Below are 12348 nucleotides of genomic sequence, written 5' to 3' on the forward strand. Positions count from 1 at the left end.
TGGTGTGTATCACAGTCTTGTGATATATTTAGAAATTACAGTCCTTGCTCAGTATTAGTTTTTTGGCAACTGAGAATGCCTTCAGGAGAATATCTCCTTTTTAGCAGCAGATAGCAGGACTAAGGAAACAACAAGAAATTATTCCCTATCATCAGTTCTATTTTTTCAGGGGAGGTAATTTCATCATCCAGGTATTTGAAAATCTTTTCTATTGAGAAAAGATCTATTTTGCATCTGTTTTGCAGATGATGCATTTATTTTTCAGTGATGTCAAATAATTGTACCAAACCTTTATTTAGAAATGTTGCTAACAGTTGTTTATCAAAAACATTTTTCAGTTGTGACTCTGAATAACTGAACTAGCGTTTTTAAAATTCATGGTTTTACAGAGGTTGATGTTTTTTCACTGTATTACCATGAGTATAAGGTCTTTATTCTCATTTTTTTTATACAATATGCATACCTATGTGCATTTGTTAAGCAATCATTTCCTGGTGTTCTCTTGTGTTGATGTTAAATAAGTTATTAAAAAATAAATTTTTAATAGCAGTATCACTTTCATTTATTGAAAGCTAGCTATAGATTTTTCATGCAGGATATTGCTGTTGTTATGCCAGTCTACCCCCTGCTGGCTGCACAGTAGTATTAATTAAATTACCATATGAAAAAAACAGCTGATTTATTAGGGAGCTAGATTTATAGCAAACAGGCAAGGTGAAAAAAATGGTGTAGAAGATATCTAGAAAAATATCTTTGGAATGGAATGGAATGGAATGGAATGGAATGGAATGGAATGGAATGGAATGGAATGGAATATCTTTGTGATGGAATGGAACTGTTTTGCATGCAGGAGGAGTGTTCATTATCACGAATAGGCTGTTTGGGGTGTGTTCATAACATGTGCTTTGATATAGGAAGCTTCCTCACGTGCTGTTGTGTTCATTTAATAGGACACCTTTATTACTTGGCAAGCCTACAGTTTAAAGCACAGCCCATGCCAAAATAGATGTTATGTAGATGTAGTGACAGCTGGCATAGGATTACTTGGTATGCTATTATTATTACTACAACAACAGCAATGTAAGAGTGTAACTACACAGAATGCTTATCACAGAATCACAGAATATGTTGAGTTGGAAGGATCATCCACAAGGATCATTGAGTCCAGCCCTTAGCCACACGCAGGACCATCCCCAGGAGTCACACCGTGTGCCTGAGAGTATCATCCAAACGCTTCTTGAACTCTGTCAGGCTTGGTGCTGTGACCACTGCCCTGGGGAGCCTGTTCCAGTGCCCAACCACCCTCTGGGTGAAGAACCTTTTTCTAATAACCAACCTAAACCTCTCCTGACATAACTTCATGACCATCTTTGTTGCCCTCCTTTAGATGCTCTCTAATAGCTTAAAATAGTTAAACACGGTTTCTGCACATAAAAAGCTCACCTTTTATTTGGGATGGTTTTTAATCTGAAAGCAAGGCTCACTGGAACTAGTTAAATACAACACTAATGCAGATCTCTTTTACATATATTACATGTTACTGGTCTTAAACATTGTAGTTTATCCAGTTACAAGGTTTGAAGCGGTTCCTCAGCTCTGCCTTTTTTTCTCTTTAATAGAAGTACAGTTTGATACTATGAAATCAGTCAGGTGATTAAAAGAGAAATGAGCATTATTTCTTGTTGCTTTCTCAGTTCCATATGGTTTATCAATGTATTTCTTGAGGTGTTGCTCTCACTGGACATAATTTCTCGGGGAGGTGGTGGAGTCACCATCCCTCGAGGTGTTCAAGAGGCATCTGGATCTGGCACTGGGTGATGGTTTAGTGGTTTAGGGCTTACAGTGACAGTGCTGGGTAGATGGTTGGACTGGGTGATCTTGTACATCTCTTCTCCCAAGCAGCTATCAGTAAGACAAGAGGGCACGGTCTTAAACTCTGCCAGAGGAGGTTTAGGTTAGATATTAGGATGAAATTCTTTACGGAGAGGGTAATCAGGCATTGGAATGGGCTGCCCAGGGAAGTGGTGAATTCTCCATCCCTGGAGGTTTTTAAGATAAGACTGGATGTGGCACTTAGTGCCATGGTCTAGCAACCACGATGGTAGTGGATCAAGGGTTGTACTTGATCTCAGAGGTCCTTTCCAACCCGGCTGCTTCTATGATTCTATGATTCTCTTCCAACCTTGATGATTCTGTGATAATGCTCCTGCTTCCCAGGGCTGAGAAGGAAGGACGACTTCATATGTGCAGCAGGCTGCATTCCTGCTCATACACCCAATTATGATGGTTTTGGACTTTTTTTTGCCAGAGTTTGTTGGTTTATGTTCAACTTGTCATCTGCAATAATAATCCAGATAATTTTCTTAATGATGCCATCTGACTTTTTTATTTCATCCTTTGTTTGGAGTTACTTAATCTTGTCTACAAGTAGAACCCTGCATTTGTCCCTCTGAAATTGCAACCTTTCTTTTTTTTCTGAGACCACTTCTGTAATTAGCTGAGATGATTCAGATTGCTAATCCTGTCCTGCAACGTTTCCAGCCTCTCCTAGTATTTTTATTATTTCATGTTATAGAGATCTAATTATATCAAAGTAGGTTGTTTATTAATACAAAGCCAGCACCAAATACATTTTGGTCTGGTTTATCCTCTTTACATATTTAAAACATCTCTCATTATTGCACATAATCAAAAAGCTTTAAATACTGATGCTAAAGAGAAAATATCACATAAAATTGTGCCCCTCAAGTATTTGAGATGTCAGAAAACCCAAACCTAACTTACATTTTCTCATTATTTTATAAAACCTAAATAGAGAATAAACTATAAACATAAATCAGTAGTAGCATTACAAAAAGTCATTCTGATTCTTTTAGTATGATGAAGCTATTGCTGTGTTTTTGAAATGCAGAGATGAGGTATTTTGTACTTTTGCAGTTACAAATTAAATGGATTAACCTTTCCAGGAGTAACTCTTCTCACCGGGGAAAAAAAACTAACCTAAACAAACAGAAACAAACGAACCTAAAGCCCACCAGTGTTTAACTATATATATATATGGATGTGTTAAGAGAGGGTTCAGAGTAGATCCATGAATATTATCAGAGGGTTGGAGCATCTCTCCTATGAGGACAGGCTGAGACAGCTGGAGAAGAGAAGGCTGTGGGGACCTGCACCTCAGTGCAACCTTGTTAAGGGAGCTTATAAAAAGGAGAGAGAGTGACTTTTTACTTGGGCAGATAGTTTATGTGGAAAAGGGGGATAGTTTTAAACTGGAGGAACAGTTTTAAACTAGAAGAGATTTAGATAGCTGTTAGAAAGAAATTCTTTACTGAGAGTGGTGAGACATTGGAATAAGTTGCCCAGAGAAGTTGCGGATGCCCCATCCCTGTAAGTGTTCAAGGCCAGATTGGATGGGACCCTGAGCAACCTGATACAGTGAGAGATTCCCTGACTGTGACAGGGAGGTTGTAACTAGGTGAGCTTTAAGATCCCTTCCCGTCCAAGCCATTCTGCGATATGCCTCTGATGAAGCTGGGACAGTATTGCCACAGACAGCTTTGCTTTTGTCAGTTACCTGCATACAGGAGCAGCATTGATGGTCTTACTGTTCAGAATCATTCAAGACCGCATGCTATTCCTTTTCCATACAGAAATGCTGACTACCTTTTTGTGTGATCATAGCATGTCCATGGTTAGCTTGTAGGAGAACATAACTTTTTCTGCATTTTTAAGCGTCCAAAATATTGAGCTTTTTTTATCCCTTCAGTCCCTATTTTTGTGCTATTTCCCACAACTGTAATGCCTTGATTGGCGGCTGATAACTCTGTCAGCTCCTTGAAGCAATGCTTTCAACGGCAAAGCTCTTTTCTGGATCTACCCAGTAGGTCACACTGACTGATGCCTGGGAAGCCCCATCTCTTTCATATTCTAGCTGAAGTCATACTCCAGACTGCTTCCTAACACTGCACCTTCTCAGACAACTGTGAGATTTGTTTATGACTGTACATCTGACTTTGTTGTAGTTCTGTTCTGTGTGGTGCTTATACCAGGTCTAATTTCATAGCTCATGTCTGATTTCCTAGCGCTCAGTGTTGTCCTATGAAGTTATCTATCTACCTGCTGTTTGACTGTCATCCTGTTCCTTGTCAGCTATTGTAACATGGTCTGGTTTTTTGTTTTATTTTGTTTTCTTTTTAATCTGTTCTTATTTGCAGACAATATGCTTGGTTTTAAACAGATGTTAGAGATGTGAACTCGGGATAAGAAGTGAACATGATGAAATTTGAACAGCTTTATTCATGTTCGTGCTTGCAGATTGTACATGCAAAAGATGAACTGACACCTGTAAATGGGAAGCTCTCTATTTGCATAAATATTAATATGCGGTATAGTCAAGAGTTAGTTATTATCCATGTGTGAAAATACATGGAGTTAAACAAGGACTTTGTGAAATATCAACAAATTGGTGTTTGTTGCCACTTTCGTACTAGTACTGTAGAACAGACTTTTCAACCAACCAGCCGTCACTTGTGTATATTCTTTGAACAGTTAAAGTAGTAGGTTTGGATTTGTCTGGCTTGGTTTTGTTTCAGTTATGGTTTATTGTAAGTTAAATTAGCTTGTCTGAGATAGGCTTTGTTGCTTTTATTTTTCTAGGTGCTGTTTGCTAAATGTGACATTATACTCTGTAAATCTATATGTGAAATACATATTTTATAGGAAATGTTTTGTATCATCCCTACAGGAGATCTGTATTGCAAAGCATAATGAAAAGATGCAGCAGCGTCACCAGAGTGAGGAGGAGTACAAAATGCACCATACTGTTCAGCTAGTAAGTTTGAGTTTTCTGCTCTTGACTTTAGCCTGTTGTTAATAGCATGCATTCCTCATTATACATTTATTAGGAGAGCATTCAGAGTGATAGCTCTTTTAAAAAGATGGTGTGTATCCCTGACCTTTGCACAATGGATTTCTGTGTCATATTATGCTGGTAAGAGGAGTATATATATCTGTGTTAGGATGACACTGGAACCAAGCAAGTAAAGTCCTTTAATGCTAAGTACAGTTTGAGTGATTACTGCTAGGGTAAGCTGCATGCAGTTTGTTATCGCATACACATGGATGATTCTGGACAGCTCTGAGTACAGTGGAAGGTAGGTTATATGAGTAAGGAAATTATACACATTTATTCTCAAATCTCAATAAGCTTGTTCATTGTTTTTCTTCTTTCTACACAAGAAATTACTTGAATTATGTTATATAAACGTTTAGTTCCAGCTGTATGCTCCACGATTCTCTGCATAGTCTCATAGCAGAGGATAGGCTAACTAGTCTAACCCTTACACCGAACACAGCAGACTTTATCTTAAAGAATATTCAAATTCTGGGCTTGGTCCCAGGAGCTGATATAGTATCAATATTTAATAAAGATCACTGACAAAGATGCATTGAAATCTAAGTCTCTTTAATTCGGGGTTCAGTTGGATTAGTGAAAGTGATTCTGTTTCATCCTTATACATTTTTAACATTGATACATTTGTCCAGGAAGTCATCTGCATAATTTATTTTATGGAAAGGCTACTTGTCAAAGACTGTACGTATTGGAATACTCTTTCAGGAACTTAAAAAAAAAATATTTTTTTTTTCAGTTCTTACAATAAGGCAAAGAAATTTGCTGTGCAGATTGTGGTCCATTTATCACTCTTAAAAATAAGACTCAACAAAGCCAAAGGACTTTCTTGTCTCTCAGATACTACAGAGGTTTAAATCATGGAGTTGCCTGCTTGTATTATGTAAAGAATTATGCCAATTTTTAGATTTTGTGCGGGGTTTTTCTGTTAATGATGTGACTGAAAATTTCTAACATTATTGTAAAATAGGTTTTAAGTCACTGGTTTTCATAAAGAATTTTGAAAAGATAACCTCAAGAGAGTCCAAATTTGAAACCAAATAAGAATTGCAATTTCACTGTTTTATGTAAAAGCCAAGCGAAAATAAATAAACAAAAACCTCAAAATAAAGAAAGAAAACCCCTTGAGTTTGCAACTACTTCAGGAAGTTTAATCTGAATGCATATGTAACATTCAGGTGTGATGATAGAACTACTCTTTCTTCTTGTTATAATCTTTATGCTTCTATTTTAACATTTTTGCCCCATTGCTCTGTTACTTTCTTTTTACTACATGCTTCTCTTCCTCTTACCTTTTCTTGTTTCCTGTCCTTACTATTTTTCAGACATGTTCTCCTCTTTCTCTCCCTAGTGCATCTATACTTAGTTCCTTACAAATCACAGGAGTTGGCTCTTTATAAAGGACACCAGGCCACTAGCTGACTTATGAAAATGTCAGGCAGGCAGACACTGCTTTTGACTGAATGACAGTAAAAAGTTCACAGAAGTGATCATAATTTTTAGTTATGAAGATGTGCATTTAAAAGTAGTACTAAATACTGTGAGACATTTAAAAATCAAAGTTACTGTTTCTGCTCAGGGTTTTTTCCTTATAGTCAGCGCTTACATCACTTTTCCTGATAGCTTCCGAACTTGCATGCAGTGAATTTCACCATCTGTTAACTAGCTTCCATGTCCAGTAAATTTGACTGAGAAGTTAGCGTTTGTTTCAAAGGTGTAGTAAATTTGATGAAGTTTTCTGAGAAAGGATGACTCGTTAAGGAGATGGATCCAAAAGAGTGTTTTCAGTAAGGTAAGATTCCTCCCCCAAAAAAACCCACAGCTGTCTTAGCTGCAAGGAAGAGCTTCAAACCTTTACTTAAGTGCAATTACATTAGTTCAACCTACATTAAATAATGACAGCTTAAGTTAATACAAAACTTAAATTTACTGTTGTAAATGTAAATGTGAAAACATCTACTTAATTTGCTCAGTATTGGATTAAAAACCTTGTGACACTGAGTTCTGTGATTTCTTGTACTGTGAAAATACTAATATGACTTGTTTAAAAGGTCAGCCTTGCAATTTGGACTGTCATTTTGTTCTTGAAATGAGGGAAAATGGATACTGGTTTGCTGTGTGACTAATTTATGCAATTTTTAATTCAAAGGGGCTTCTCTCAGCATAGCATTCTGTCACTTAGTCCAGGTATTTCTCATCTCTCAAGGCAGCAAGTCTTCCAAGTGTTCCCATTGGAGATTGAAATATTTCTTTCCTGACCTTCGTGAAACAGGAAGTGTATGCTGTTTTTAAGAGGAAGACAAAGGCCAATTTTTGAAGTTTGGAAATATGTTTATTTGAAAAGTAACTTTTTAAGTAATTCCCGACGTAGTAGAAGAGTTACTTTAATTTTTTTAATTACACCAAATAGAATGTTGGATGTAATATTTGCATGTTTTCCATGTATTTTCTCAGAAGCGAGATCAATTGCAAGATGAAGAGGAAAGAAAGAGCTCCTGGGTTAGTCAGGAACGACAGAAAACACTGGACAGACTTCGTTCATTTAAGCAGGTAACAGAAGAAGAGTTGTTCTTTTCTGCCAGTTTCCTTCGCAAAAGAAGCTTTCACTAATTCCAGGACTACACTGTGCTTCGTTGTGCAGTTAACTGTTCTTTGGAAAATTCATAACAAAATATGGCATTGAGGATAACAGGTTCCTCTCACTGTTGCCTTCCCAGTGCCATAATAAACTTCTCTTCACTCTTACACCTATACCTTGTGACAAGACACTTAGCAAATGTTCCTAGAAGAAGTATAATCTAAATGGTAGAGCATTAGCATCTGACATACCCCCCTCTCTCAATCTCACTGATTGAGAGAATACCTGCCAATACCTGCCCCTTCCTATTACAATGGAAGCACCAGAAAATGGATAGAGTGAAGGGGAATTAAGGGGAAAGAATAAGGAAAGGGCTGAAAGTGCAAGAAAACAGAGACTCTATTAATTGGTGAAGCCTTTTTTTGTTGTTGTTGAATATATAAAAAAAGGTATGAGAAGTTTCTTTACTGGAAGGTTGTCTTGTTTGGCATACGCTCCTCATGTCCTTATTGTTTGCAAGGCTCTTGAATTGCGTAACTTCTGTAAATTAAAGCAGATTTACTTATTTTAACCAGCAACTCTTCATACTTTATGTATGAAAATGCTTATATTTTTACATATTACCGCTTTAGCCTACCACAGTTGTGTAGAATATGTTAGACCTGTCTTTCAGAAACAGTTTAATTTTTTGCCTGAAAAGGGCTATGGACAAAACTAATATGAAAAGACAGATACTGAGGCAGCAAATTTAAGAACTAAATACTTTGAAAGTCTTAAAAAGTTTGATGTTATCAAGACATACCTTTTAAAGCAGTATGATTCACATTTAATGCCAGTATATTAGGTCAGGGAGACTCTGACTGGTCTCACAGACCTCATACACTTTCAGAGGGAGCCATTGACTAGTGCAAGACGGAATTTTGAATTTTAGTCTCCGGAAAAAAAATATACCTTCTGGTTCTTAGAGAAATTCTAATACCAACCCATGTATATCCCTGAGAAGACCAATCACATGCAAATTGTGACTTAATTAAGAATAAAAATCAGGAAAATTGATTTATTTTTTTTTCTTAAATAAAGGTGGGGATATCTTTGCCTTGATTTTATGTACAGAGCAAAATGAAAGTTATTTGTCAGAAAGGCAAAACCTAACGACAGGTACTTAAAATCTAGAATAGTTCATTGCATGTACTTACCTAATCATCAATACCTTATTCACTTTAGCGATACCCTGGGCAAGTCATACTTAAATCAACCAGACTACGGCTGGCTCATGCAAAAAGAAAATGTGCAGCCAGCTCACTGTCCTGTGTCAATCAGCCTCAATCTTTGCCAGCAACCATAAAAATCCAAGAGAAAAGTGAAGAGGTGGAATCAGAAAGTGTAGTTCAGCCTTTGCAAGTGCAGGAACCTACAAGCTTAAAACAACTTGAGGATATCTCCTTGCCTCGTAATGGTGTTACCTCTGAACTGCCCCATGTCAGCACTTCTCCACTCACCAGTAATCAGCCTCAGCCGGAGGCTGTTACTGGAGAACAGCTTCCAGCTCCTTTGCCTCCACCACCTCCACCTCCGCCTCCACCTTTGCCCTCCAAGGAAGAAGCCACCAAATCCTTAGAGAAAAGTGACAGCTTTGTTAAACGCGTGGAGAAAGGAGTCCAGCACTCTTCTGGTGTCCCACCAGCTCATCTGTTTGATAGCAGTCAGCTAGTCAGTGCCAAGAAGAAGCTTAAGAAGACTGGTGATCTAGAGGGTTTACAGAGGAGGAAAGGTAATGTTTTAATTTCTGTATATTTAATTTTTTGTTGCCAATTTAAAAATTGTAATGCACATCCATTCCTCTTTTGAATTGCTCTGTAGGAAAGTGTGTGCTGTGATTTAGTAATAATAATTTATTATTAATAAGGAAGTTGTTAAATCCTTTTCAGTTGACAGATACTGGCAACTCAAACATTAGGACAGTGTGGCGTACTTGAGCAGTAAGAAAACACTTAGAAAACTGACTCTGTGGTATACCACATTAGATTAGATAGAAAATGGAGCTAAATGCTGTCTAAAAGATTTTTTTTGTATCTATTTACTGCCAGCACTGCAAATCTTATATGCTTCACCTGAGGATGCAGCTTTTTTAATAACAGAGTAACAATGATTTTTCTGCAGTCCTATTGTTTATTTTACATTTTATCTTGCAATTTTGTATAAAGCACCTATTGTGCGTGCAGTTTTATATACATCATAATACGACAAATATAAAGTCAAATTACATCATCCCTCTTAAGAGTATTGTTACTGTCTGCAGCAGCACTCTACCTCTGATCTGTATCCCCTGAGATGCTCCAAGTCTCTCAGTGGCTTCAGAAGGTTGTCTGTGTATGACAGACAAGTGCTTTACAGTCCTTCTTTCCACTCTCAAATGTGCAGTCGTATGTTCTTTTATTTCTCTCTTTTCCTCATGTCTATTCTAACTGTCTGAGCCTGTACTCTAATGGACAGAGCTTACTCATAAATGCAAAACAGGTTTTAAAAAATGTGTTCTACAGTATAAAAAAACCCCTGGAGATGGATATTCAGGTATAGATTTTTAAGTGCTGCACATTTTATGTTCTGGTGTATGTGAGCTATTTAAACCATTGTACTTTATTATAACACATTCTCTGGGGTGGAGATCTTGCCTTCTTATAGCTCTTCAAAGACCCAAAGCCCGTGTTTTATTTCTTCAGAAAACTAGTTTCAAAATCAGGGATAAAGGAAGGATTTGCCATGAAGTATTATCTTTCACTTCTCTGTTTAATTAATTATGAAGGAAGGGAGTTTTTATAGGCATGATGTGACTAGGTGCTAATACGTTTGTGAATCCAGAGAAGCAGGAAAATGCATGCTGTTGCAGTTGTCTGTATTGCTGTTTCCCTCACCGGCATGTCGTAGTAGTCATGCAGCAGGCAAAATTAGCCATATAGTGTGAGTGATGAGAATGGATTGCACAGTCCAGTACCTGAGGTACCTAAATGCCTAAGGTAAAACTCATTACATGAGTTTTAAAGTAAAAACAAAAAATACTTTCATTGTGTTGGATTCATTGCAGCTTATTTGATTTTCCTGATTGCAACCAGGAAAGCCACTTTTTCAAAAAGCTTTACTACCTGCCTGATAGGAAGTTAAGTGGTTACAAAAATTATTTGTCTGTATAAACCAATTTTGACCTGGTAGTAAGGAAGATAAATTTAGAGGTGGAAATGGTATTGGGGGAACCATTATACTTATGGTGAGGGACCATCACACTGATAGTATGTAGCTACTTTTTGATCTCTAGGAAATGAAAATTAAGGCTGATAAAATTTAGTAAAAATAATACTGAAGGTCTTTTGATTTACTGCAGTGAGTTCCCCGATGGATGAAGTGCTGGCTTCCTTGAAACGTGGCAGCTTTCACTTAAGAAAAGTTGAGCAGAGAAGTCTTCCTCCTTTTCCTGATGAAGATGATAGCAATAACATCTTGGCTCAGATCAGGAAAGGAGTGAAACTGAAGAAAGTGCAGAAAGATGTTTTGAGAGAATCCTTTACAATTCTGCCTGATACTGACCCTCTGACAAGGAGCATCCATGAAGCATTGCGGCGGATTAAGGAAGCATCACCTGAGTCAGAGGATGAAGAGGAGAGCTTGCCTTGCACAGACTGGGAAAATTAACCTGTAATTAAACTACATTTAAAAAAAATATTTCTGCAACAGTTTTTCTATAACAGTAGCAAATAAACCTCAGGTTGTTCATTTTAGGAGACATAGTACTTACGTGACTAAACTGCTTGTCATCCAGTGTGATAAAACATACATGAATTTTGTATCACTGACTTTCCAAAGAATTTAAGGTTTATAATAAGGAAAACTATTTTAGACAATATCTTAGCTTTTTATTATTTGAGTACTTTTGCTGAATATTGACAGGACTGCTCCTAGAAAAAGCTCTATTTTATTTAGTAAATTTGAAGGGACAGTTCCCAGCTTACCAAAAAGCTTTAAAAAGCAGCACAATCGCTCTTGGACGCACCTTATACTTACATTTTACTTACTTCCAGCCTTATAAAAATTTGGCATGTCTGTCACTTCAAGCTGAATAACTCTTAAGTGAAGGACAGTTAAATTTGAATGCTGAACACATTGAAATCTCATGGGTTATCCTGTGTGACTGACTTTGTGATAGCTTGGTTTCAATGTGTAAAATCTCTGACTTAATTGAATTTCCAGGCTATAAACAGTAAATATACAAAAATTTAATTTATACCTCTACTACTCATATTAATTCCATGAACTTGCATTATACTATGCTAGAGTGCCTGAAAGTACAAACTTCAGCAGATGAAGTTAATGATTTCACAACAAACTAAAAATTGGCAAGAGATAAGTTTTCAAAATTATGTCTGCATCAGTAGCAAAAAGAGATTCTTGATTGCAGCAGCATACAGCACTGTTCTGCGATGGTTCTTTTCTGCTACTGGCACGTGGATGAACTTAAGTATCAGTGAAGGTTCCCACTAAACTTAAAATTTGAGAAACCAGAGGTATGACAATCTGTAAAGAATTTAAAAATCTGTTTGGAAATCAAAGGCTATTTTAATAGAATGGAAGACAAATATTTGTAATCCTTGCAACACAGCTAGCAGTAGAAAACAGATAACTTTTGAATGTTCACAATCTGGCATTTCTACCCTGGTTAGTTACTACTGTAGCTGTTGCTAAAGTGCTATAGCTGTTTAAAAACTGATTGGGAACTTAGCATATCATCTGCTGAATGTTCTTGTGTATAGGAAAGGCTATGTCTCAAACTGTTCTATTGGTATGCTATTTTTAAATAATTTAAAATTTT

The 12348-nt window shown here is 36.9% G+C and overlaps 1 protein-coding gene across 1 annotated transcript in view; it reads left to right on the plus strand.

The window, feature by feature from the left end:
- The window catches only part of JMY (junction mediating and regulatory protein, p53 cofactor), a 69244-nt gene that overhangs the window by 48064 nt on the left and 8832 nt on the right, over positions 1-12348 (plus strand). The window contains 4 exon segments of the mRNA XM_029958988.1: positions 4748-4834; positions 7367-7462; positions 8715-9261; positions 10867-11177. Coding sequence (XP_029814848.1) covers positions 4748-4834; positions 7367-7462; positions 8715-9261; positions 10867-11174 — 1038 coding nt within the window. The 3' untranslated portion in view covers positions 11175-11177.

This window comes from Manacus vitellinus, unplaced genomic scaffold (genome assembly GCF_001715985.3).
Source record: "Manacus vitellinus isolate BGI_N305 unplaced genomic scaffold, ASM171598v3 scaffold_18_pilon, whole genome shotgun sequence".
NCBI classification, from domain to species: domain Eukaryota; kingdom Metazoa; phylum Chordata; class Aves; order Passeriformes; family Pipridae; genus Manacus; species Manacus vitellinus.